Below are 22,635 nucleotides of genomic sequence, written 5' to 3' on the forward strand. Positions count from 1 at the left end.
TGTAGCCCATCATTCTTTTGTGATTTCCTCCCAGCACAGCACAGTCAATGAATGTTAGAATAGGCACAGTTTTTGTCCAGAAATATTGATTAATCGGATCCAAAATTTGGGCTGAGACATAGTCTATGGTTTTACCCTGATCAAATGAGGGAGCTGCACAAATTTTGGAAGAGATTTGTCCAATGGATTTGTATACTGGGCATATATAGAAACATAGTTTTAGATATTTGATTGTTATTATTATAACATAAATGCTTTTGGAATTATTATCTAAATGAGTTATATTGCAAATATTATTTGCTTAGAAGAATATATTTTGTAAGTGAAGCTGGACTGAGGTTAAGCCAGTAGTACACAGTACCAGGGAGGAGTGAGGCTATATATGGCGCTTTTCCACTGCATAGTACGGCACGACACGGATCAGTTCAGCTCACTTTTGGGGGGTTTTCCACTGGGAACAGTACCTGGTACCTGGTCTTTTTTTTAGTACCACCTCAGCTGAGGTTCCAAGTGCGCCGAACCGTTACCAAAACGTGATGTGTAAACTCTGCTGGTCACTGATTGGCCGGAGAAAATCATCATTACTGCGTCACTGGCTATTCTTTTATTTAAAGGTACACATACGCGGAAGTTTGTGTCCCGTCTCTCCATCGCTGGACGCAGTTTGTTGCATAAGTGGATGAATGTTTCTTCAGATATTCGAAAGTTCTCCAGCCACTGAGTGTTTGTAAAACCGGGAACAATCACATCCCACCACTCTGAAGCACGGTTAAATGTCCAAACAGATGGTCTGTTGCGGCGACTTTTCTGCAAAATGTGGAAGATCTGTAATATACAGAATCAGCATTTTAATGTTACACTGACAGTTAAGTTCATTTTATGCTTTGCAACAGTGATAAAAGTTAGCTAGTGATGTGCTTTTTTTAGATGCTTACCCTTGCACATCGTCGAGCTAAAGTGTTGTCGTTGTCTGCGTGTTGTTGTAAAAGTTCCACGGTGTCACGGCAGTAGAGGCGGCGCAACTATAACGACACGTGAATAATCCCGCCCACTCTAAAGCGGTACTAAACTGCAGTCGAAACGCAAACCGAGCCGAACTGAGCCGAACAAAGGTGAGCTGTACTGAACGTGCTGTGCCGTACTATGCAGTGGAAAAGCGCCAATAGACAAGGAAAGCTGAGTATGCTAACCTCACAGAGAGAGTTATAGTTAAAATATGTTCCCTGATAATCAATATAGGAAGGTGATCTGGGATAGGCATAGCTCTGTAAGTCGGAACTGGTGTTCAGATCTGCTAGGAAGAGTTGTAGCAAGATGGCCTGAGGAGTTCTAGAGGCCAGTCAGACATTATTAGTACTTAAGCATGTCAATCTGGAAGTAATAAATTCCTCTCCCAGTTAGACCCCTAAGGTCAGGAGGAAGAGTCTGGCAAGCACTCAACTGGAGGGAGAGAGGGAGGAGGAGAGAGAGAAGGTAGGGTGAAGAAAAGGATGGAATGAGTAGGAGAGCATTGGGTTTTAAGGAAGGCACAGAGGCTGCCATGCTAGAAAGGGGTCAATCCATGTATGGAAATCCAAAGAGGCTGCTAAGTTTGGCTTCTTTGTAAAAATCCTCTTGTTTGCTTTCTTGGTCTCTTCAGGATTTATATTGGGGTGAGGCATTACCCAGAAAGATCTGCCTTGAATCTTTCACTTTGGATGACAGAGCATTTCTTCCATTGTTCAAGCATCTTGCACAAAGAATGTGAAAAATTAATAGTGACTTTTACTACCTGTTCCCTTGACTATGAATTATAGCTATATGGAGTCATTATAGGTCTATAGGTTTATAGGGTCATCTGTTCAGAGTACTGTGAGATTCTAATGAATTTTTACTGAGATTCACAGCTCTCACAGAAAGGATGGAAAGTGAAGCAATTAAAACTCATACAGCCTCTGATATCACAGTAAAAGCAGCTTTCTGATTTTATAATATAACCCATAATAGGATTAATTTCTGTTCCTTCAGTTGTGGTATACTGAGCACAGAACTAAATAGGCAAAATTTAGGGTGTGTCAAGGCTCATTGCTGACAGATGTGTGTGCGTCACCCATTTAGATTGCAGTAAGTGAAGGATAATGTGGAGAAATAGGAGATGAAGTACCAGTAAGAAGAGATGGAAACTGAAATCAGAAATGTAAGTAGGTGTGTGGAGCTCTAATAGACTGCTTAAAATGTATATTATCAGAGGGTGTTTGGTCAGCTGAATGGAACTTAAAGACAAAAGAACGCCAAGGTAACAGAAAGCAGGGTATGCATGGAGAAAGCCTACACTTGAATCAGGGCAAGAACCCTCCAGAATCAGTTAGCACAGCAAATGACTTCAAGAGTCTGATGGCCTTTTTAGTGAAAAGCAAAAAGGAAATTTTACATTTGTCTATAGTTTCTTGAAACATACCAAAATTACTTTTGAAGGTGATTTTTTCAGTGTTTTGTGGTTGAAGGGTTTTTTCTTTGGGATGGAAACAAAGAATAGTACTTCTTAAAGCCTCGTGTTTTTTCTCTAGCTGTGTAAAGCATGTAATCCGTATCACACACGATATAAATTCTATTCATGCATTTTGTTCACATTACAGCAAAGCAGTGCAGTATGTTTTTTCAAAATGTGAAATGTTGTTTTTTTTCATATAAAGATACCAAATTGCAGCATTGTGATAAATATTGTGCTTTATCCACAGAAAAAAACTCAGCACATGGAAAGTCACTTTAAGTTCATCTTTGAATCTTTGTTTCTTGTGTATGATACTATTTTGTGCTTGTTTTTAACAACAGTAGTTATCTGTCTTCAGCAGATTAAATAGAAGTTACAGTACATGTCATTATGTCATAATGTCCCACCATCTTAAATAGCTTCTGGCATCCTGGTTTTGCATATCTTTTAAAAAATTACATTATTAGTGCCAGTTATGAGCAAATAAAATATAAAAAGCATTTTCTACTTTAAACCTCTTTGTTGACTATAGCTTTGGTTCTGTTTTCTTCTGTTATTCTTGTTGTTTCCTCTAGTATTTATAATCTTTGCGATTTTGCTTACCCCTATTATTGCTCTATAATATTTTTCTTTTTTTATTGTTCTTCCACACAGTGCTCATAACAAATATGAGCATCAAAGATGACTTTGCCCATGCACTGGGTGTAAGGAGCTACACTGAATGGTAGCTGCAAGGCAAGTTACAATTCTCACCAGGTTACCTACAGTAATTCTTATTCTGGCTACTAAAGAACATACTGTACATATATATTGCACTGCTGGCCATATCTTAGGATGGTCTGAAGAAGGATTTCGCTAAATATGTGGCACTATAAATAGTATCAGCAGCGAAATATGTTAGAGTCATGAGGAAAAGGTAGGACATGGAGATTCTAAGATGCTCTGGAGCAAGTCCTGCTGTGAGTTATTTCACAGGTGCTTGATCAGTTACCAGTAATAAATGTCATTATTTCTGTGTACAGTTTGTTTCTGGCCACTCTTCTGGTTGTAGGTATCCAGCCTTGGCAGTCACAAGCTAATTTACGCAGGCCCTTAATTAACCCTGAAGGCTTAGTAAATGAGTCTTTCATGCCTTTAGTTTCAGAACATTTTCTAGTTTTGACTATTGCAATATTATTTAACTGTATTTATTCTTTTGAGTATTTGATTAGCTTCTTTGAATTTTGATATTTTCACCTACAGTATATTAATGATTGCATCCATTCTAGCTACTCTGTATTTGCAAATATTTAATGTAGGCCACTGATCCATTTGCTTCAAATAAGACCTTCCCAACACTCTGCTTGGTTGAGTCACTTTTCTGAATCCATCCTTTAATATGCATAGAAACTCTAAATCTTCCAAAGTTCATCCAATGCCATATTCCATCACATTGAAGACTGAGCAAATCTAGGAACCTGATAATGTTAGGAGGGATGGGGAAGTGTGTATGTGTGTGTGTGTGGTGGGGGTGGGGGTTACAAAGGCTTCATACAATAGTGTAGTGAGTTTAAAGTCTGCGGGAGAGTTGGAACAAAGAATTAGTGACTGGGAGTGAAAGGAAGTGGGAAGGGAGTATTTTCATGGTTTAGGACTGGCTAATTGGACTATGATAACGAAAAAATAGTCTTGTGTTTAGAAAGGAGTACCTGAGAAAATAGACCTTTTTGTCTTTTGTGTTTGTGCTTACTCTGCTTCCCGTGTGCTTCCTTCTGTATCTATGTGCATATATGAAATCACTCGTAACGTCTTGGCCCAAAGCTAACAGTGTCAGTCTTATGCTTCCAGTATTATTTTTAATCACATTTTACCCTTTCATATACTTTCAGACTGTTCACAATATCTGTCATTATTTTACTTTAACCAGATTTCATCATGTGAAAGATCTGAAGATCACTTCACAGATGTGGATTTACCATATAAACCTTGAATGCTGAGAAAATACTGTAATTTGTCATTGTAATTACTTGACTCAAAATGAAATATGAACCTTGTGGTATTACTTGCCTTCTATACTATAAAGGAATGAGAACTTAGACAACCTAGTACAGGATATATATTGTTTTGCTTCAGTACAGAACATGCAAATCGCTAAACCCTAGCATCCATCCATCCATCCATCCATTATTCAACCCGCTATATCCGAACTACAGGGTCATCCCTATGCAAATTTCTCTACTGTCAGGGGCCAAGGGGAATGCCCCCAAAACAACAGATACGCATTTAACTTCAGGACACTTTGTTCTCTTCCCAGTGGCACTCACAATGATTGCAAACTGTACTTCGTTATGCACATGACAACCTGAGTCATAATCTTTTTTGTGGCATGTGAGTTCTCACAGCTCTTGACTCCTAACTTCCTTGGCTGTTCCACTGCACACAGTCTCCCCTAACTCCCTTCAGCTTCACAGCTTCTCCTTGAGCTTCACACCAGTACTTTGCATCCTCCATCCAACTCCTGTCATCCACCTGCTGGTCCTCCTAATGCAGACTGCTCCTAATGCACACCTCATGAGACCACCAGGTAACCATAGTGTACCTACTTAAAGGACCTGTGCTGCATTATGAGTTGGATAGTGCTCCCGAAAAAGAATATAAAGAAGAAAGAACAAATATTTGTGCTTTTTTTAGACAACTTCTAATCTAAACACTACTGGTACATAAAGATGGATGAACCACTGAAATTCACATCTCTGTTCAAGATACAGTATTGTAGATTTGATAAACGTACGACTATGTTAATAAAATTCTTGTCATTATAAATTGAAGTAGATTCAACACCATTTATTTCCAGTTTTTCAAGTAATTTCTAATTCCTGCTTGCTATGTATGTCATATTACTATATGTTATTGGTTGGAGCAAACTGTATTAACTATAAATAATGCAATTTTTGTAAATCATTTATGTACATTGGAAACACATTTTGAATCAAATAAAGAAAAACTGTATTGAACATGAACTATTTGATTTTGTTTCTTTTATTTAGCCAGCATCCTTATTATATGGTAAATGTTAAAAATATATATGTTATATGTTAAATTCTTCTTCTTCTTTTGGCTACTCTCGTTAGATAGATAGATAGATAGATAGATAGATAGATAGATAGATAGATAGATAGATAGATAGATAGATAGATAGATAGATAGATAGATACTTTATTAATCCCAAGGGGAAATTCACATAATCCAGCAGCAGTATACTGATACAAAGAAACAATATTAAATTAAATAGTAATAAAATGAATAAAAATTAAAATAAAATTAATGTTGCATTTACTCCCCCGGGTGGAATTGAAGAGTCGCATAGTGTGGGGGAGGAACGATCTCCTCAGTCTGTCAGTGGAGCAGGACAGTGACAGCAGTCTGTTGCTGAAGCTGCTCCTCTGCCTGTTAGGGGTTGCGGAAGCAGATCATCTTGTTCCATGTCTTCCTGTCTTCTCCATCTTGCTCTGTTACACCCATCACCTGCATGTTCTCTCTCACCACATCCATAAACCTTCTCTTAGGCCTTCCTCTTTCCCTCTTGCCTGGCAGCTCTATCTTTAACATCCTTTTCCCAATATACCCAGCATCTCCACTCTGCCCATGTCCAAACCAACACAATCTGTCCTCTCTGACTTTGTCTCCCAACCATCCAACCTAAGCTGACCCTATAATGTATTCATTTCTAATCTTTTCCATCCTCTTCACACCCAATGCAAATCTTAGCATTTTTAATTCTGCTTCCTCCAGCTCTGTCTCCTGTTTTTTAGTCAGTGCCACTGTCTTCAACCCATATAACAAAGCTGGTCTCACTACCGTCTTGAAGGCCTTCCCTTTCACTCTTGCTTATACCCGTCTGTCACAAATTACTCCTGACACTCTTCTCCACCCATTCCACCCTGCCTGCACTCTCTTCTTCACCTCTCTTTTACAATCTCCGTTACTCTGTACTGTTGATCCCAAGTATTTAAACTCATCCACTTTTGCCAACTCTACTCCCTGCACTACTCCTCACTATGTTATATGTTAAAAATATACAGTATGAAGTGTTATCCGATGACTTCATTTATACATTTTTTGTTACTTGTCCAATGTTTAACCAACTCATTGCAACTAATTTCTTTATTCCTGTAATAATTTGACTTTTACTTAATTTATACATTTACATTTAATAAGTAATGAGTAATAGTTTATATGTTCTACCTTTTGGCATCAAGTTTTACGACCACATCCCCTTGAAGACATTAACAACAGCAGGTTTGGCCTTTGACTAAATACAGTTTAACTACTGCATAACATTTAGTTTTCTTTTACACAACACAGAGATGGCAAGTTTTCTGTTGTGTTTTTCCTTTCCTTAGCCATGATATTTCTGTTTTCAATTGCCAGAGACCAGTATTTCATCTACTGTCATTTGCAAAAAAACATGTGGCTCACTGTGGGAGAGAATAAGGAACCATGGGGTTAGGAGAAGGGCTGGAGTGGTAAAAACCAGTGAGAAAATTACAGAAGGCAGTTTGAGATGGTACTGGCATGCAGTTAGGAGAAACAAGTCTGGAGAAGGCCTCTTACAAGGAAAAGGTTGAGGGGATGACAGAGGCTCAGGTGGGGGTACCTGGATATGAGGGAGAAGGGGCTGAAGAAGAGAATGGAGGATAGGCATGGAGGGAAATTCATCAAGACAGCTGATCCCTAAAAAGGCATAGCAACAGGAAGGAAGGAAGGAAGGAAGAAGAAGAAGAAGAAGAAGAAGAGAATTAGTCCTCAAGATATTATTTACATTCTGCTAAGAATATTACTAGTTTTCTATGTATTCATTTTTAGTAAGCAGTCTTATACAGAACATATAATCTAACACTCCACCCATTTCCTGGATCTGCTTTTTTAATCATATTGTCACAGGGACCTTGAGGCAGGAACCAGCTATGAAAGTGACATTGGTCAATCTACATTTTTAAGCACATAACAGTTACTCATGAGAAACCAATTCAGGGTTGCCAGTCTGTTCAAAATGCAGGTGTGTGAGATGTGAGAGGAAAGTGGACTACTAAGTGAAATTTTATTCCAAAGAGAACAATATCATAGTTGCAGTGAAGTTTCAGGTTCCTCAGTGTGATCACAGATATTAGCAAAGATTAGCAAAGAAGAAGCCTGATTACAAAAAGAGGTCTATAAAGGCACAGTTTACCTTCTTTTTAAAATTTTTGACTCTAAGGAACACCCACACTCCCCATAGCTGTCTAGGAGTATGGAAAAGCGACAATTCTCACTCTTTGTGAAACAGGTTAATCCTAACGTATTTAGTTTTACAGATTTAACATGGATTATCATTTGTCTTAACTAGATGGTAGTAGTCTGGGAACTACACTAAGAATATCAATAAGAAAATATATTTTATAACCTCCACTAAGTTATCCAATGAAGTGCCCCTAAATACAGTATTGGTTGCACATCTAGAAGAAACAGAAAATATAATTTAAGTATGGAAGCTACCAGTGAGTGAAAAATATGGAGAGTTACTGGTAACTGGTACTAGAAGACTAAAGTTGACACTAGTGGCTTACATTGTGAAGTTGTCATTTGCATAAATAATTTGTGTTTATTACAAATTTTACAGCATTTTATAATATGGCTTGTACTGTGCATATCAGGGCACATTTTGTTTTGGTAATTTTTTTGGTTTAATATTATACATAAATGTATGATAAAGTATAAGACATAGGTTTTAAAAACTTTTTGATACGTTTCCCTAGACCGAGTGGTGCTAAATTCTAGAAGCTGCTGTTAATAAAAATAATAATAATAACTAGGGGGCTTTGCCCCCTGCTCACTTCACTCACCAACCCCCGTGTTTGGTTTTCCAGATACACATTTTTAAGATTTTTTTTTCTTTGAATTGTTGCTATTTCATTAGTTTCACTTTTATTTCAGACTCGTTAAAAACAATATTTGGAATCTTTCGAGTCCCTACATGCTGAATCTTTTAAATGAGGTCCGTGAGACATGTGTTTAATGACTTTGAACTATAATTCAGGATAGGTTTCTCTGTTTGGAATTTTAGCACAGACAAAACGATCTACATTATCAGCAGTTAATAATGTTTTTTGAAAATTAACCAATAAATGCATGTAAGGTAAACCCCATTTTTGAAATTCTCTGACTTAAACTTCAAAGCCTTACAATATTTATATACTACTGAGATATCACCTATGTCCATATATTCGATCTCGATTCGCCTTTTCGTTATTTCTCCGAGTAATAATGTCTCTTTGTTTGTGTTAATGAGATCTTTACTGTATTTATTTTGACACTTTTGTTTTTTTCTGCTTTCATATTCTGTATCGTGCTCTGCATGTGTTTCGCGCCTAAGTTTTTTTTAACCTCTTTATGATGTTTTACTTTGTTTTCTACTCTTTGGCTTTTAGTTCTGACCTTGCTTTGTCCTGCTATTTTTTCAATGACACCTGGTCCATGGTGATTATTTTCCTTTTTTTCGGATAATAATTTCTGTTTGTTTGCGCTTCTGCGATCTTTACGTTCTTTTTTTTTGATACTTTCTAACTTTTCTGCTTTCATATTCTTTAACTTTCTCTGCATTTGTATCACGCCAACTTTTTTTGAGCTTTTTGAATTCCACTGCTTTCATAATCTCTAACCTTCTCTGCATGTGTATAGTGCCAGCATTTTTGAATGTCTTTATGAAGTTCTACTTTGTCTTTTACTCTTTGTCCTTTAATTCTGAGCCCGATTGGACATGCTTTTTTTTTTCAATTCCACTTGTTCTGGGCTGATTATTACTTTCCTTATTTTCTGAATTTGCACCTAAATTATTTTTTTTCTTTTTTGCATTTTTTTCTCTCCGCTTTTGACTCTATTTTCTTCGTGCTGCTCTTTCTTCTTCGCTTAGTCGTCGACGTTTCATCTATAACGTATTGTCCTTATACGCTTTATATGTGCTGAGAGTTCTGGATCTGTGTGTGCTCAAAGCCTTTACATGACTGAGTGTTTTGCTGCCCGTGGTCTTATTTGATATTGGTTGTAAGTAGGGTGTGTCTTGCAAGAATCTCATGTTCTATATCCCAGCGAGACGGTCCTGGGTCAATCTCTTGGCACAAAGTCTAATGTTTAAGGTCCCCACGAGACGCTCCGTGGGCAATCTCTTTCGTCTTGTGGGTCTTTTAAAAGTGTCTTCCGTGATCTTCACATGAAGATCATGAATCATCTCCCTAGTCTTTCTTTCCCAGGATTTTTTTTAGAATAGAGAGATAATAAAAAGTTGCATTTATGGAGTGCCTTTCACAAACCTAAAGTCACTTTACATACAGAGTATCAGCCATGCTGTTATCAGCCATAATTTCTGAAATATAACCAAATGCTAGGAAATTGGCAAGAATCAAAAAAATTCAAATTAAACAGGAATTTTTTATTTTCCGTTTTATCATCACCTCATCCAAAGCCTGCTACTTGACTGGTCCAGAGCTGAGTGGCCAATGATTAGTGACGTTGGGGATCTGTTAATTTCTTTACAGCTTTATCTCTCAGAAATGCAACAGGTATCTTCTCTCATAACTCTCTCATGGTTGTCCTGGCCCTTCTTTTATCTCCCATTTACCGTATATACTTGTGTATAAGTCGGGTCTTGAAATCCGAAAAATCAATCAATATTTTTTAACATCTTCTTGCTTCCTCCAATCTCACACCAGTTTCTCAGATGCATCGAATTTTGTGGCACCAGCGCAGCTACCAATTTCTTTCGCCACTTCAATGACTTTTAATTTAAAACCAGCTTCATATTTTCTTCTGATCGAACGCTCCATTGTATATAAGGGAGATACAAAAAACACAGAACAGTGCAAATGTCACTTTGGAAAAGTTTGGGTATTACCATGTGGTCACGTATGCACAATACATAGAGAAAAAAGTCAGTGTGCTCCATGGTTACTCTCTCAGGTGGGTATTGGCATATCATAATCTCTTGGACCAATAGTGTGAATTTTCTGTATTCAACTTATATGACCGACATAATATACCGGAAGTTATACGGTAAAATCAAGCCCTGACCTATCTGCGGGAGAACATAAATGCGAGCATATACTGTATGGTACTTTACCTTTGCTTATAGTATCAGGGAGAGATGCCCTGCTAAAGTAGCTTTGCCTCAGTGAAAATGCTAAAATGCCCAAGAATTTCAGTGAACTTGGCAAAATGCATTGAAATCAATGTGGAAGGAGAAAGCAAACTATTTTTGAGTAGATTATAATGATACAATGGTCTTATATGTGCCTCTGAGGGCTAGGAAAGCATCTGCCAAATATGCTTTTGATTATTATGACCAAAAATGTGACCTGACCGCTTAGGCAGAAGTGGTAAAAACTACACTATTGTGTCTTCCTGAGATAAAATTATACTTCACATTACTCCAAGTCCTTCTGCATTTCCCAGGCTCCTATCCCTAACACTAACTAACACCCACAGTGTTATATACTCTGGGTTGTGTTCCTGTCACTACCCGATCAGCACAGCATAGTGAGCAGAATAACATGCTTAATCCAGCAGTGAAGACACAATGTACAATGAATCTATGCAGTACTTTTTTAAATTCTCTTAAACTTTACCCACTTCTTCATGGGGTCAATGTGCTTGATCAACCTTATAACTCGGTCCTGCACCTTCTCCCTTGTTAGACCCTTTTCCTTCAAATCTTTCTTTATTCTATCCATCCACCTCCACTTTGAACCTCCTTGCTTTCTCTTCCCCTTTACTTTCATTCACATCACTCTTTTGACTACATATTCATTGCCTCTCCTTATCACATGTCCATACCACTCCAACCTACTTTACTGGGTTTCTCCCACTGTTGTCTTACCTCTGATAGTTTCATTTCCTATTCTGGCCTTTTTCGTAACTCCATACATCCATCTCAACATTCTCATTTCTGCCACATCTAACTTCTTCTCCTGCGTTCCCTTTACTGCCCATGTCTAAGCTCCATAAAGCACTGATCAGGTAGTGCACCATGCTCACCAGTTCACACGTACACTAAGCAGATCAGACAGTGCCATAAAGTGTGAGGTGGAATATGTTGACAGTAAATATACTTGAAAGTTTTGCCCATGTGCAATGCAAATCAGGCAAGTAATGTAGATTAGGTAGTAATATTTCTGTCCAACTTTACCAGTGCAGCTCTGTGATGTCACGCTAGCCTTGTAAAGCATCATTGGGTGCTGGGAAAAAAATAAGTTTGACTATGCCAGCTGCACAGTAGATTTTCAGGTAATAAATTCAGTGAACAAGGTCAACAGTGAAGCCAGCAAATATGCGATGAAAAACACTTCGATTTTGCCAGTCAATACTGGTGGGTACCGGCAGGGATTTTTTTTTTTACCATTTTTGTTTTGAAATCCATTGTAATTGTTTCCCTTCCAACATTTAATGAATTCAATTTGTATAAACTGCCAATATAATGGACATTTGGAGGATAGCAGTTGTTGAGGACACATCAAGAATAATCCTGGACAGTCCTGAAATATATACCAGTTTATAGTGCCCCATACAGGTAAAATGAATACCAGATGGACACGGCTGTCATACTGAAGCAAACATTCACAAGAATTTAAGGGTTTACATTGACGAATCAATCTCATTTAGCAGGTGTTGCACAGAAGCAATTAAAAAGGAAAAGAAAATGTTAGATTATATCATAAAAACAGCAAAATTGAAAAAGAATCAATTATAAACTATCATTTTCTAGCCCGACACCATCTTTTGTAATGTGTGCCTAACACTGTAAAAAAAGTCACGGAACAGAAGTAGAAGATGTACAGAGGAGAAAGACTTGAGGCATGTCCTACATTGACAAGATAAAGGAATTCAGTCTCTTTTATCCCAAACAACAAAGGCATTGCTACTTCAATTCTTCATAATTTTCAGGCACATCAAAAAAATCTGATCAATTAAATAATGAATCATAATATGAAATTACAGTTACATTAATAGACATATGCTTGTGAAACTCAAGATTAGATAAGTAAGCCTTGTGCTGTAGCTGCAGTTGAACTCTAATGTCTTTTAAAAGAAGGCTAAATGTAATATTAGGATAATTTAGTGATTTAGCTTACCAGTAATAAATTTATTATATTTTATGTCTTGTGAGTAAAAGCATGTAAAAACGTTTTGTTCAGATAACTGTTACATTCCAAGACGTGTATGGCTAAATTCAGATTCTCTCCGTGAAATCTCATACCTTAAACAAACCTTTCCCTGCACCTCTTATTGGACCAAATTAAAACATTTTTATTTTAACAGAAGCTAATTGATCTGACACAAAAACCTAGATCTGAAGTATTCATGTAAAACTCATCCATTTTCTGAACCAATTATCCACAGTAGATTTTCACTGTGCTGGAGCCTATCCTGATAACAACAGGCAGGAAACATATTAACAACAGGGCCAAAGTAGAGGTGCCAATTAACCTCACAGCATGTCTTTGGGTTGTGAGGAAACGGTACCCCTCAGAGTAAACTCACAACGGTGATTCATTACATTTCTGTTTACTCTTACATAGCACTCTATGCTGAATACAGGTTAACTCTGATTAATGCATATATCAATCTAATAGAAAATCACATCAGTACACATATCAGTTAAACATGACACATGTATGACCCAACACTGCAATGTGGGAACCTCCAAGATAATGCCTGTCAAGATCTAATATTTCCTAAAAATGTAGAATATTACTTGTGACTGTGTGAGAGCAATAGTAAAACATCATTGATAAAATACCTGTGTCACACAACATTAAATTAAAAATACATAACAAGCAGAATTTTATTTAAACCACTCATACTATTTTCATCTATATAACTCTCTTATAAAACACAAATCTACAACCGAATGACATCTATTATGTATTATTGCCAAAGACTTTCAGAATTCAGGCATTCAAGGACAAACCAGAAATAGCTGGACAGGCCTCATAAATAAAATCAAACCTCTCCTGAGTCAGTTCAGTCCCTTTGCAGCTCACAGCCCTCTGTACACATCTGCAGAGGCTATTTTTATATTCATTGCTCACTCTCTGCTCTGAGCACTGCGTTAATTTCCAAGAAATATAGATATAATACTATGAATGGAAAATGGATATATATACATTTAAATAATTATATACTACATACAGTATGTATAAAAAGATTTAGATACTGTTATAGATTATTTACTGTATATATCTACATCTATATACATTTGTGATTTATTTCTGAGTAATAAAACTCTTCCTTGAAGTAAAAGATAATCTTTTTTTAAGAAACATCAGTGTCCACCTTCAGCAAACTGTACCCACTCCAACCCAATATATACAGATTTAATTTTAAAAACTGAAAAAATAATGACTTTCAACTTTTTCCTTTAATTACAATATATTGATTACCTTGTCATATTACCACCCAACAGATCAAATCTGCAGTATAATATATACATAAAGCAAAAACATCCTAAAAGGCTACAGTTTAAAGTTTAAGCAATCCCAATTGCAGATACTGAAAGAGGCAGCAAGAGGTGATTAGCAGCCAAGCCGACAAGTATAATCTCACCCTTGGCAGGAACAGCACTCCGTATTTCATTCAGATTAATTAGCATGCTCTCACCTGAAAGTCGTTTATCTCTGGTGTTTTTATTGAGCAAATCCAGGGCTCTGAATGTAGTGTTTCTGATGTGATCGCTTACTGATCTCTGCAGCAAGAACTTAACTGGCCGAGCCATACTGCAGAATAATTGTACAATACTAAAATGAAAAGAAAAAAAAACTGCATGCAAGCTAATAGATTCAAGAGGACACTGCAGCAGCATTGATCCCCATTCTTCTCTTTTTGCAGATTGTAGTATGATTTTGATGTTGATTTTTACTTAACTATCCCAGTGCCATAAAGACAATTCTACCAGATTCACCCTGACTGCAATTCAGACTGCAGTGGACAGACGATTGACTTCATCCTTAATTATGGACGCTTGCCAAGCCCAGCAATGCACCTACATCTGGAAGTGCTTACATGCACTGTAATGGCATCAGGTTCTTCCATTTTATTGGCTTAGACAGACTGTTTTATATGTCCAATGCACATTGTGCCACTGACTGGAGATTTTAAAACAATTTACAGCATATGCTCAGGTGAACTAAGCAGTCATTTAGTTTAACTCAGCAGTAGCAGTAATGATGCTTCTTTTAACTTCACAGGAATAATTTGATACAGAACAGAATGCTATCTTAAATTTAGCAAGAAACGTGTATATTTCAGTAACTACATTCCTAAAGAATTTTTTAAAAATGTAGAAAAATTAGAGAGAAACTATTCAATCCATTCAACACTTGTCACTATTAGTAATATACACTATCACAAGGAGTGTTATAGAGCTAACAAGATTATAATAATACGAGTAGGTAGTAGGAGCAAGTTAAAGGCATTTCAAAAGGTGAAGGGATAAATAATACTTTTTTATTTTATATGGCACCATTAACAGCATGTGCCATTACAATAGAAACAATTGTCAAATGTCCAAGAATTGAAGTTTTAGTTAGGTGTCCTTCATGCAACAGTATCTCAGTTGTATTTTCAATGATGAACTTCCTTAGCACATAAATTAACCTGAAAACGTAATCCAGTAAAGGTTTATAGGGTGGTCAGACAGATTTGAGGGTATGGCGGGAAACAACACTGGAGGTACTGCCATCTCATTACAGAAGATACATGCTTACTCACACACCCATATTTGGCCAATCTGAGTTACCAGACAAACTTGCTTGCTCACCTATAAGACATAGGAGGAAAACCTACAGAGACATCAGGAGAACATACACATTCCACAGATCTATCTATCTATCTATTGAAATGATGTGGATCATTTAAACACTGACAATAAATCTCAATAAATAAAAGCAAATTTATGATGATCAGATAAGTAAAAACAAAATCAGTAAAACAAGTTAAAAAAGTATGTGGTACAGGTCATTTAAGGGTTTCTTTGAAAAAACAAAAAGAAGGAAGCCATTAAAGGACTAGGAGGTTAGCCTGCACAGTATGTGCCAGGCAGCTAAAGTTTATGACAGAGATATTCCTAAGTGACACATATCATCAATGCCAGGCTTGTCTTTGAAAGTCAGCTTGTCTTTCATCTGTTCCTGATCACATTATCTATGACCTGTTAGAAATGGACATCAGATGTAGCAGAATAAAGGTTTAGCATGTGAATCCTTTCATTTCAAACTTAAATCATTATATGTATTTCCTGGATTATTAATGGGAGCCATAAACAAAGACTCAGTGGTTATTTTAATAGGTACACCTATCTATTACTTGGTCATATCCCACTTTCACTCTAAAACAGTCTGAATTCTTTGATACATGGATTAAACAAGATGCTGAGAAGGTTTTATTCCATACTGACTCAATGGCCCCACTGCAGATTTTTCATCCATACATTCAAGCTACAAAGCTTTCATTTCATTTCATCTCAAAGGTAGTCTACTGGATTAAGATCTGGGGAACTTTTCAGAGCATTGCAATGGAGCCAGCTCCAGGTTGTGTGTGCTTTGTGAGATCGCACTTTATTTTGTTTGAAGTACCCATTCGAAAAAAGTAAATGATAGCCGTAAAAGGATATGCATGGTAAGCCACAGAGTTTAGGTGCGCCATAGCATTCAAATGATGCTCAGTTGGTATTACAAAGCTTAATGTAGGTGAAGGAAACATTCCCACACCATTACACCACCACTACTAGCCTTAGCTGTTGACACAAGACAGGATGGGCCCCAGGATTCATGCTGGTTATATTAATTTTTGACCCTACCAACTTCATGTTCCAGCAAAAATTGAGATCTTTCAGACAAGTGACAGTTTTCCAATTTACATTCTTCTAATGTATATCCTGTTGTGAGTTGACAAGAATGGAATCCAGTATGGTGTTCTACTTGTTATAATCCTATTTTGAAGTCTGGCATGTTGCATACATCACTGCTGATTTGGGAGCATTTGTGGCCTTTCTGATAGCTTTCCTGAGTCTGGCCAAACTATTATGACCTCTCACATTAACAATTTTCTGTAAATTGGAAATACCATTTCTGACGTCAAAAATCATAACAAGGTCAAAGTCACCATGTCAGATGTTTTGCAGCTGAATGTTCACTCTCTGCATTGTGGTATATTTGTGAAAACAGAGACACACAGGAGGTCAAGTAGATGTCTGCCAGAATATAGAAGAGAAACACAGGAGTCACAAAAACCTAAGGCATCTCTCCATATCCTCATTAATGTGCACCATGCATCCGAACGTAAATATATTTAACAAATAGTTATATATTGACTGGTACATATAGAGTACATCACTCTTAGGCAACAAATACAGACAATGTCTACATTACGATTTATCACACAAATATCATTTGCACCTCAGCTGTACAACAAGTGACACATTTATCCAAACAACTTACAAGACTACGTATTAGAAATACTGTATATACTCGCAGATACGTTCTCCCATGGATAAGTCGGGACTTAATTTTACCGTATAATTTCTGGTATTTTATAATGTTGGTCGTATAAATTGAATGCAGAAAACTCATGCTATTGGTCCAAGAGATTATGATATGTTAACGCCCACCTGAGAGAGTAACCACTGAGCACACTGCCTTTTTCTTTCTATGTATCGTGCCTATATGACCACACGGTAATACCCAAGCTATTCTGAAGCAACGTTTGCACTGATTTGCATTTTTTGTATCTCACACCCTCTTACACCTTTATTGTAAGAGCAACCCTTATCTATGATGGGCCGTTCGATCAGAAGAAAATATGAAGCTTTTTTTTAATTAAATGTCATGGGAGTAGTGAAAGAAATTGGTAACTGCGCTACTGTAAAAAATTCGATGTGTCTGAGAAACTGATGTAAAATTGGAGGAGGCAAGAAGATGTTAAAAAAAATTTAAGTGTCAGGGGTGTATAAGTCAGGGTCTGATTTTTTCATTGATTTTTCGGATTTCAAGATCCGACTTATACGTGAGTATATACAGTAATTAGGAAATTAGTTTCTATTTACTGAATTTATGAGCAAACCATTAATATGAAATGTTCAGATATTAGAATCTAGAACATATTTTCTTAAACTATGGGTCATGTATGTTTTGCAAAGTGTCTTGTGATGGGTCTCTGATATTGTTATGAATGTTAGCAGTGATTATCCTGGAAGGGACTCCCACTGGGACTGTTGATGGGGAGACATAACCCAAACACCAACCAATTGCCTCCCTAAGAAAAACTGCCCTAGACACTTAAAAATATTCTATATTTAAGCATTTACTTCTCTTAATTATCTGTTGTATGTAAGTGTGCATTATTAAATTGTTGTATACAATTTATTCATTATTATTAATCTCTAATTTAATTTTTTTTTCTTTGCTTGTAACTGTTTCTTTGTCATCTTGTAAAACACGTTGAGCTGCATCATTCCTTTGAATGAAAATGTGCTATAGAATTAAATGTTGTAGTTGTTGTAAAATTAAAAATAAATATTTTATTAGGATATAAAGCATTGCTGTATGTTAACAAAAGGGAAATTCTTAAAAAGAATAAAAAGGCAACCACCCAAAAATAAGCCAACCTCAAATTTTCTGATTGTACATAAAAGAATATCTTATGAGAAATAAAATTAAAAAACGAGCGTCACACAAACACAAACGTCTCCTCATCTTCTAACAGTGTCCGCCATGTGGGTAAACATTAAAAAAGGAGCAACACATATGGCCTTTGAGATCAAACATTAATTGATGCCCCGACTACAACCATATTATGTATGCCTGAAGCCAGCTAAATACATGTACAAAATTTCACTGACTTTAAAGAAATTCACATTACAACATAAATAATTCAAGTACTCTCAGTTATACCTTTCCCATTGTAATGTTTAGTCAAACTATGATCAAGCATCTTAACCATGAGAATATGCTGTGGATACAGAGTTTCAGCCACTGACTGGTTATTTGGAGTAGCAGGCTATTTACTTTAACAAGGGGGTGTACCTAAAAAAATGGCCACTGAGTGTTGTACATATACTCTACAGTAAGGTAGTTTTCTGAAACCACTCCTACAAAATAGACAAAAATATCTGAAAACACAATGGGAAGAACCAGTCAATGTAGGTGTTCATGTCTTGGCACACAAACTTTGTTTCATGTTTTTCTCATCAATAGCTCATGAACTATCGATAGATGTCTACAGCATTCTACACATTTTGCTTTACTGCCAGCAGGCAAACTGATGCCAAATTACACATCACTTGTTACACTAACATGTAGAGGAATTAGAATTAAGTAAAGAGAGCAATTCAAAAATTATTTTATCTAACCAAAATCTGTTGACTTGTTACATGGTGTCTCAGTAGAGTATAAAACTCTGCCCAGTCTTTACAAAATGTTTGGCTATATATTGAATACTATATGGTGAATAGTCTTCAAAAAGAAAACCATTCATCATATTAACTACAGTAAATATTAAAAATGTACACTCCCCCCTTTTTAATGCTGATACACTCTTAAATTCAGCTGTTAAATACGCAGATAAAGATCAAAGACACTATTATTATAATTCAAATATTCTGTATAATGTATATCAGAAGCTACTGTTGTCAAAAGCCAATTATGAATTTACCTTTTAACTATTGTGCCTTTATAGTGACTACCATTATCATGACTTTTATAAAATACAAAACATTTAATAATTACATTACAATTAAAAGGCAAAATCCTTGGCATGTACATGAAATACCAGCCGTCATAAGTGGCCACTAGATTTCTTATTAAATAGGGCATCTTCATTTCCATTTGCAGCAGATTTAATTCAAGCAAAGGATTTGAATGGTTGTGATTTTTGCCTATTTATGGCATGCTCCTTGCACTGTTTTTATTTATCTGTAATTGCAGACCACAATACCTAGGAGATCAGTTACATAACACCCCAGCATCATGAAACGCCCTCAACTTCAGTCCTGAAACACCCATCGCATTAGACTAGGGTTAAATTAGGGTCCCGGTACACTATGGTTTAGGTTAGGGTTGTGGGAGGGTTTTCTGACTCAAAGGGTATTTAAGTTTAACTTTGTGCTCTTTTCTTGAGAGCACTTTTTCACCTTCATGTTCTCTTGACCATGACTGTTGTCTCTCATGTTGGGCTTTGGTTTTGCTTCACTTTATATATATAGTTTTAACACATTTCCTAGATTTTGCTCAAATGTTTATCTGCCACTTCGCTGACAGAAAACCCTGTAACACTAGGACTAAGTTTACCCAGGTAAACAGGAATCTTCTTTCTGCATGGAGTTGAGCATGGAGTTAGGACAGGAGAAAAGGCAAGGACTCAACTGACAGAAAGGAAGATCAGAGAAAAGGAAAGAATTTCAAAGATAGTATGAAGGGAGAAATGTGTTTATTGAGGGACATAAGAGCTAAGGTTATAGCTAGGAAGTGCTGAACTGTGTTGTCAGGCCCTTAAAAGATGTGAAGTCTTATTCCTCATGTTTATTACCTTTTACCTGTCTCTTGACATTAACCTGTCCATGAATCTTCTGTTTCAGTAGGTTTCCCACATTAGTCAAAACACATGTTAGTGTTCTGATTTGTAATTCCATATTTGTGTGTTGTGAGCTCATTTGTAACTGTGTTGAAAGGCACTCTTTTACAGATTCATTGATACCTTGCAACTAGTTGATGGGCATCATCTCTCTGGCAACCTTCTGCTGGAAAAAAGTAAGTTTAAAAAATCTACAATAAATTACACATGCAGACTCCTTAAAAGCTAGTTTGTACTATAAAAAGGTCCATGACAATTGGCATGCAGAATGAATCTTAGTAGGAAAGGAAGGGAAAGCAATATGAGCTGTTTTGTGAATGTCCTGTTCAATACAGGCCCCCAGCTTAACTGTTGCAAGCACACGTTTGAAATAGGGCTGAGCATTTTCCTTACCTTTGAGTAAACGGTGAGAATTTCCTGATTTAAAGTTCCCTTTGTGTGCAACACTTCCTAAACTTCTTAAGCACTTAATTAAAATTGTCTTGCCAGGTTTTCAAGTAAAGGAAAAACACTGGAAAATACAAAGCTTCTACTGGTGCCATGCAATTCACTACAGGAAATTATTTTCCCTTTACTGAATTTAACAGCAAACCATTAATATGTTCAGATGCTAAAATTAAATATAAATACCTTATTAGGATATAAAGCATTGCTGTATGTTAACGAAAAGGACTTTTTCAGAGGGCAGTGCCCTATAACAAATCCACAATGGCACACATTCTTCTAAACAGAAATGGTTAGACAAGGTGAGCCATTAATTAGACTGTTTGAAAAATGGAAAGAAAAATGTAACTACTGTATAAAGAAAATGCTAAGAAGCTATCAAGAGGGATATCAATGCTTAGTTTTGGCTACAGCAGTCAACTCCACCCTATACCATGTGCATTGTTTCTATCCTGTCAATGCATAAATTGTTTCTGGTGGTCCTCTGAAGTACTTCAGGTAAGAACAGCATATTACTCTAGATACTGAGAAGCTAAGTAGATAAGCTGTGTTGAAATCTTAAAAGATTTGTGTCTAATTAAAACAAAATAAACCCTACCGCTAACAATCTTAGTAAGTCAGTCTGCCATCTAGTATTAACCCTAACTGTATTTTGAGAACACATTCCCAGGCATTATCACCAACCATAACTAAATTTGTAAATAAAGCAAATAAATCTTAATTGTGTAAATATATACAGCTTTTTTGTTTTCAGGCTCTCCTAAATTGCAATAGTGGGGTTGTCCAAGCAGCAGAAGATATATACAGAACCTATAAAAAGTATTCACTCCATCTGGAAGTTTTCACATTTTATTTGTATACAACATCAACAACTTTTATTTCCATAGCACATTTTCTTACAAAGGACATACCTCAAAATATTTTACAACATGTAAAGAAAAACAAATGAAATGTATATAAGAATAATAAAGAATAAATAATATACAAAAGATAAATAAGTAATGCACACATATACAGTATAAGAAAGATATGTAATTAAGCATTGAATCACAGTGGATTTAGTATGAAATTTTTGACACTGATGAACAGAAAATAACTTCTTAATATTATGATAATGAGCTGAGTTTTACAGATATTGGTTGTTAAACAGGTGGACTGGCTCAGAGAGCAACAAGCTTCACCTTTGCCAGATTCAGTTGAAGATGGTGTTTGTTTATCAAAGCTGAGATATCAATGAGACGTGTTGAGATTCTAACTAAGATTGAGTGGTCCTAGACCATCATTTGAAACTAGAATGCTAAAACCATGAGATGGAGAGGGTGAGGCGTTGTTCATGATGGATAGTGTCATTTTCTTTCCATTATTGGCTACAGAGAGCTCAGGTTAGTGAAAAGAACACAGCTAGCCTTCCTGATTAATTAATTGGTAAGCCTTGTCCAAAAGTTTCTGCCACAACACACCAGAAACCAAAATCTCAAAAACATATACAGCAATTTTCAGCCGACAATAAAACTGAGCTACTTTAGGAAAAGCAGTGATCACACATCCTTTTTGATTATGGTTTCTGCTTTTGAAGCCCAATCTAGTTAAGATCCCTCATGGTTACATAACTGGACCACATCAACTTCTGCTCAGCGGATGAAGACTGGACAGGGATCCCTTACTCTTACTGTGTCTCCTTAGCTTTACTGACATTGCACTACAGGTGCACTAGTCAGTGAAGTAATCCATCAGCCCTGTTTATTGCTCCTCCTGTCTACCATTTCTTTTTACACACATGACAGAAGAGTATTATGAGAATTTGGTATGTGCCATGTCTCTGAATAGTATTTACAGTTTGACGTGTAAACAGTGAAAGGGAGCAATGGCAGTACATTGAGGGCCCAATACTGACCACCTGTTCTGAAAAACAGCTTTGTAACATCAGAAATTTTGTCAGTAATCTAAGACAATAAGTGGGTGTCCACCTTCACTGATAAAATCTTATTTCTCAGTCACATGGGCCATATGGTGTTACTTAGGTTAGCTCTTCTCCTATGCCAAGTGCTGCCAGAATTAGTTTCAGGCCTTCTTGAACCTGATTTGCA

The 22,635-nt window shown here is 36.5% G+C and overlaps 2 protein-coding genes across 2 annotated transcripts in view; both read right to left on the reverse strand.

Annotated features, from left to right (window-relative positions):
- dlc1 (DLC1 Rho GTPase activating protein) overlaps positions 1-14,391 on the reverse strand; it is a 166,891-nt gene extending 152,500 nt beyond the window's left edge. The window contains exon 1 of the mRNA XM_039750905.1: positions 14,138-14,391. Coding sequence (XP_039606839.1) covers positions 14,138-14,339 — 202 coding nt within the window. The 5' untranslated portion in view covers positions 14,340-14,391. The remainder of the gene's footprint in view (positions 1-14,137) is intronic.
- LOC120527467 (rho GTPase-activating protein 7-like) overlaps positions 1-22,635 on the reverse strand; it is a 349,930-nt gene that overhangs the window by 56,079 nt on the left and 271,216 nt on the right. The gene's annotated exons all lie outside the window — the stretch shown is intronic.

This window comes from Polypterus senegalus, chromosome 4 (genome assembly GCF_016835505.1).
Source record: "Polypterus senegalus isolate Bchr_013 chromosome 4, ASM1683550v1, whole genome shotgun sequence".
Classification (NCBI taxonomy): Eukaryota; Metazoa; Chordata; class Cladistia; order Polypteriformes; family Polypteridae; genus Polypterus; species Polypterus senegalus.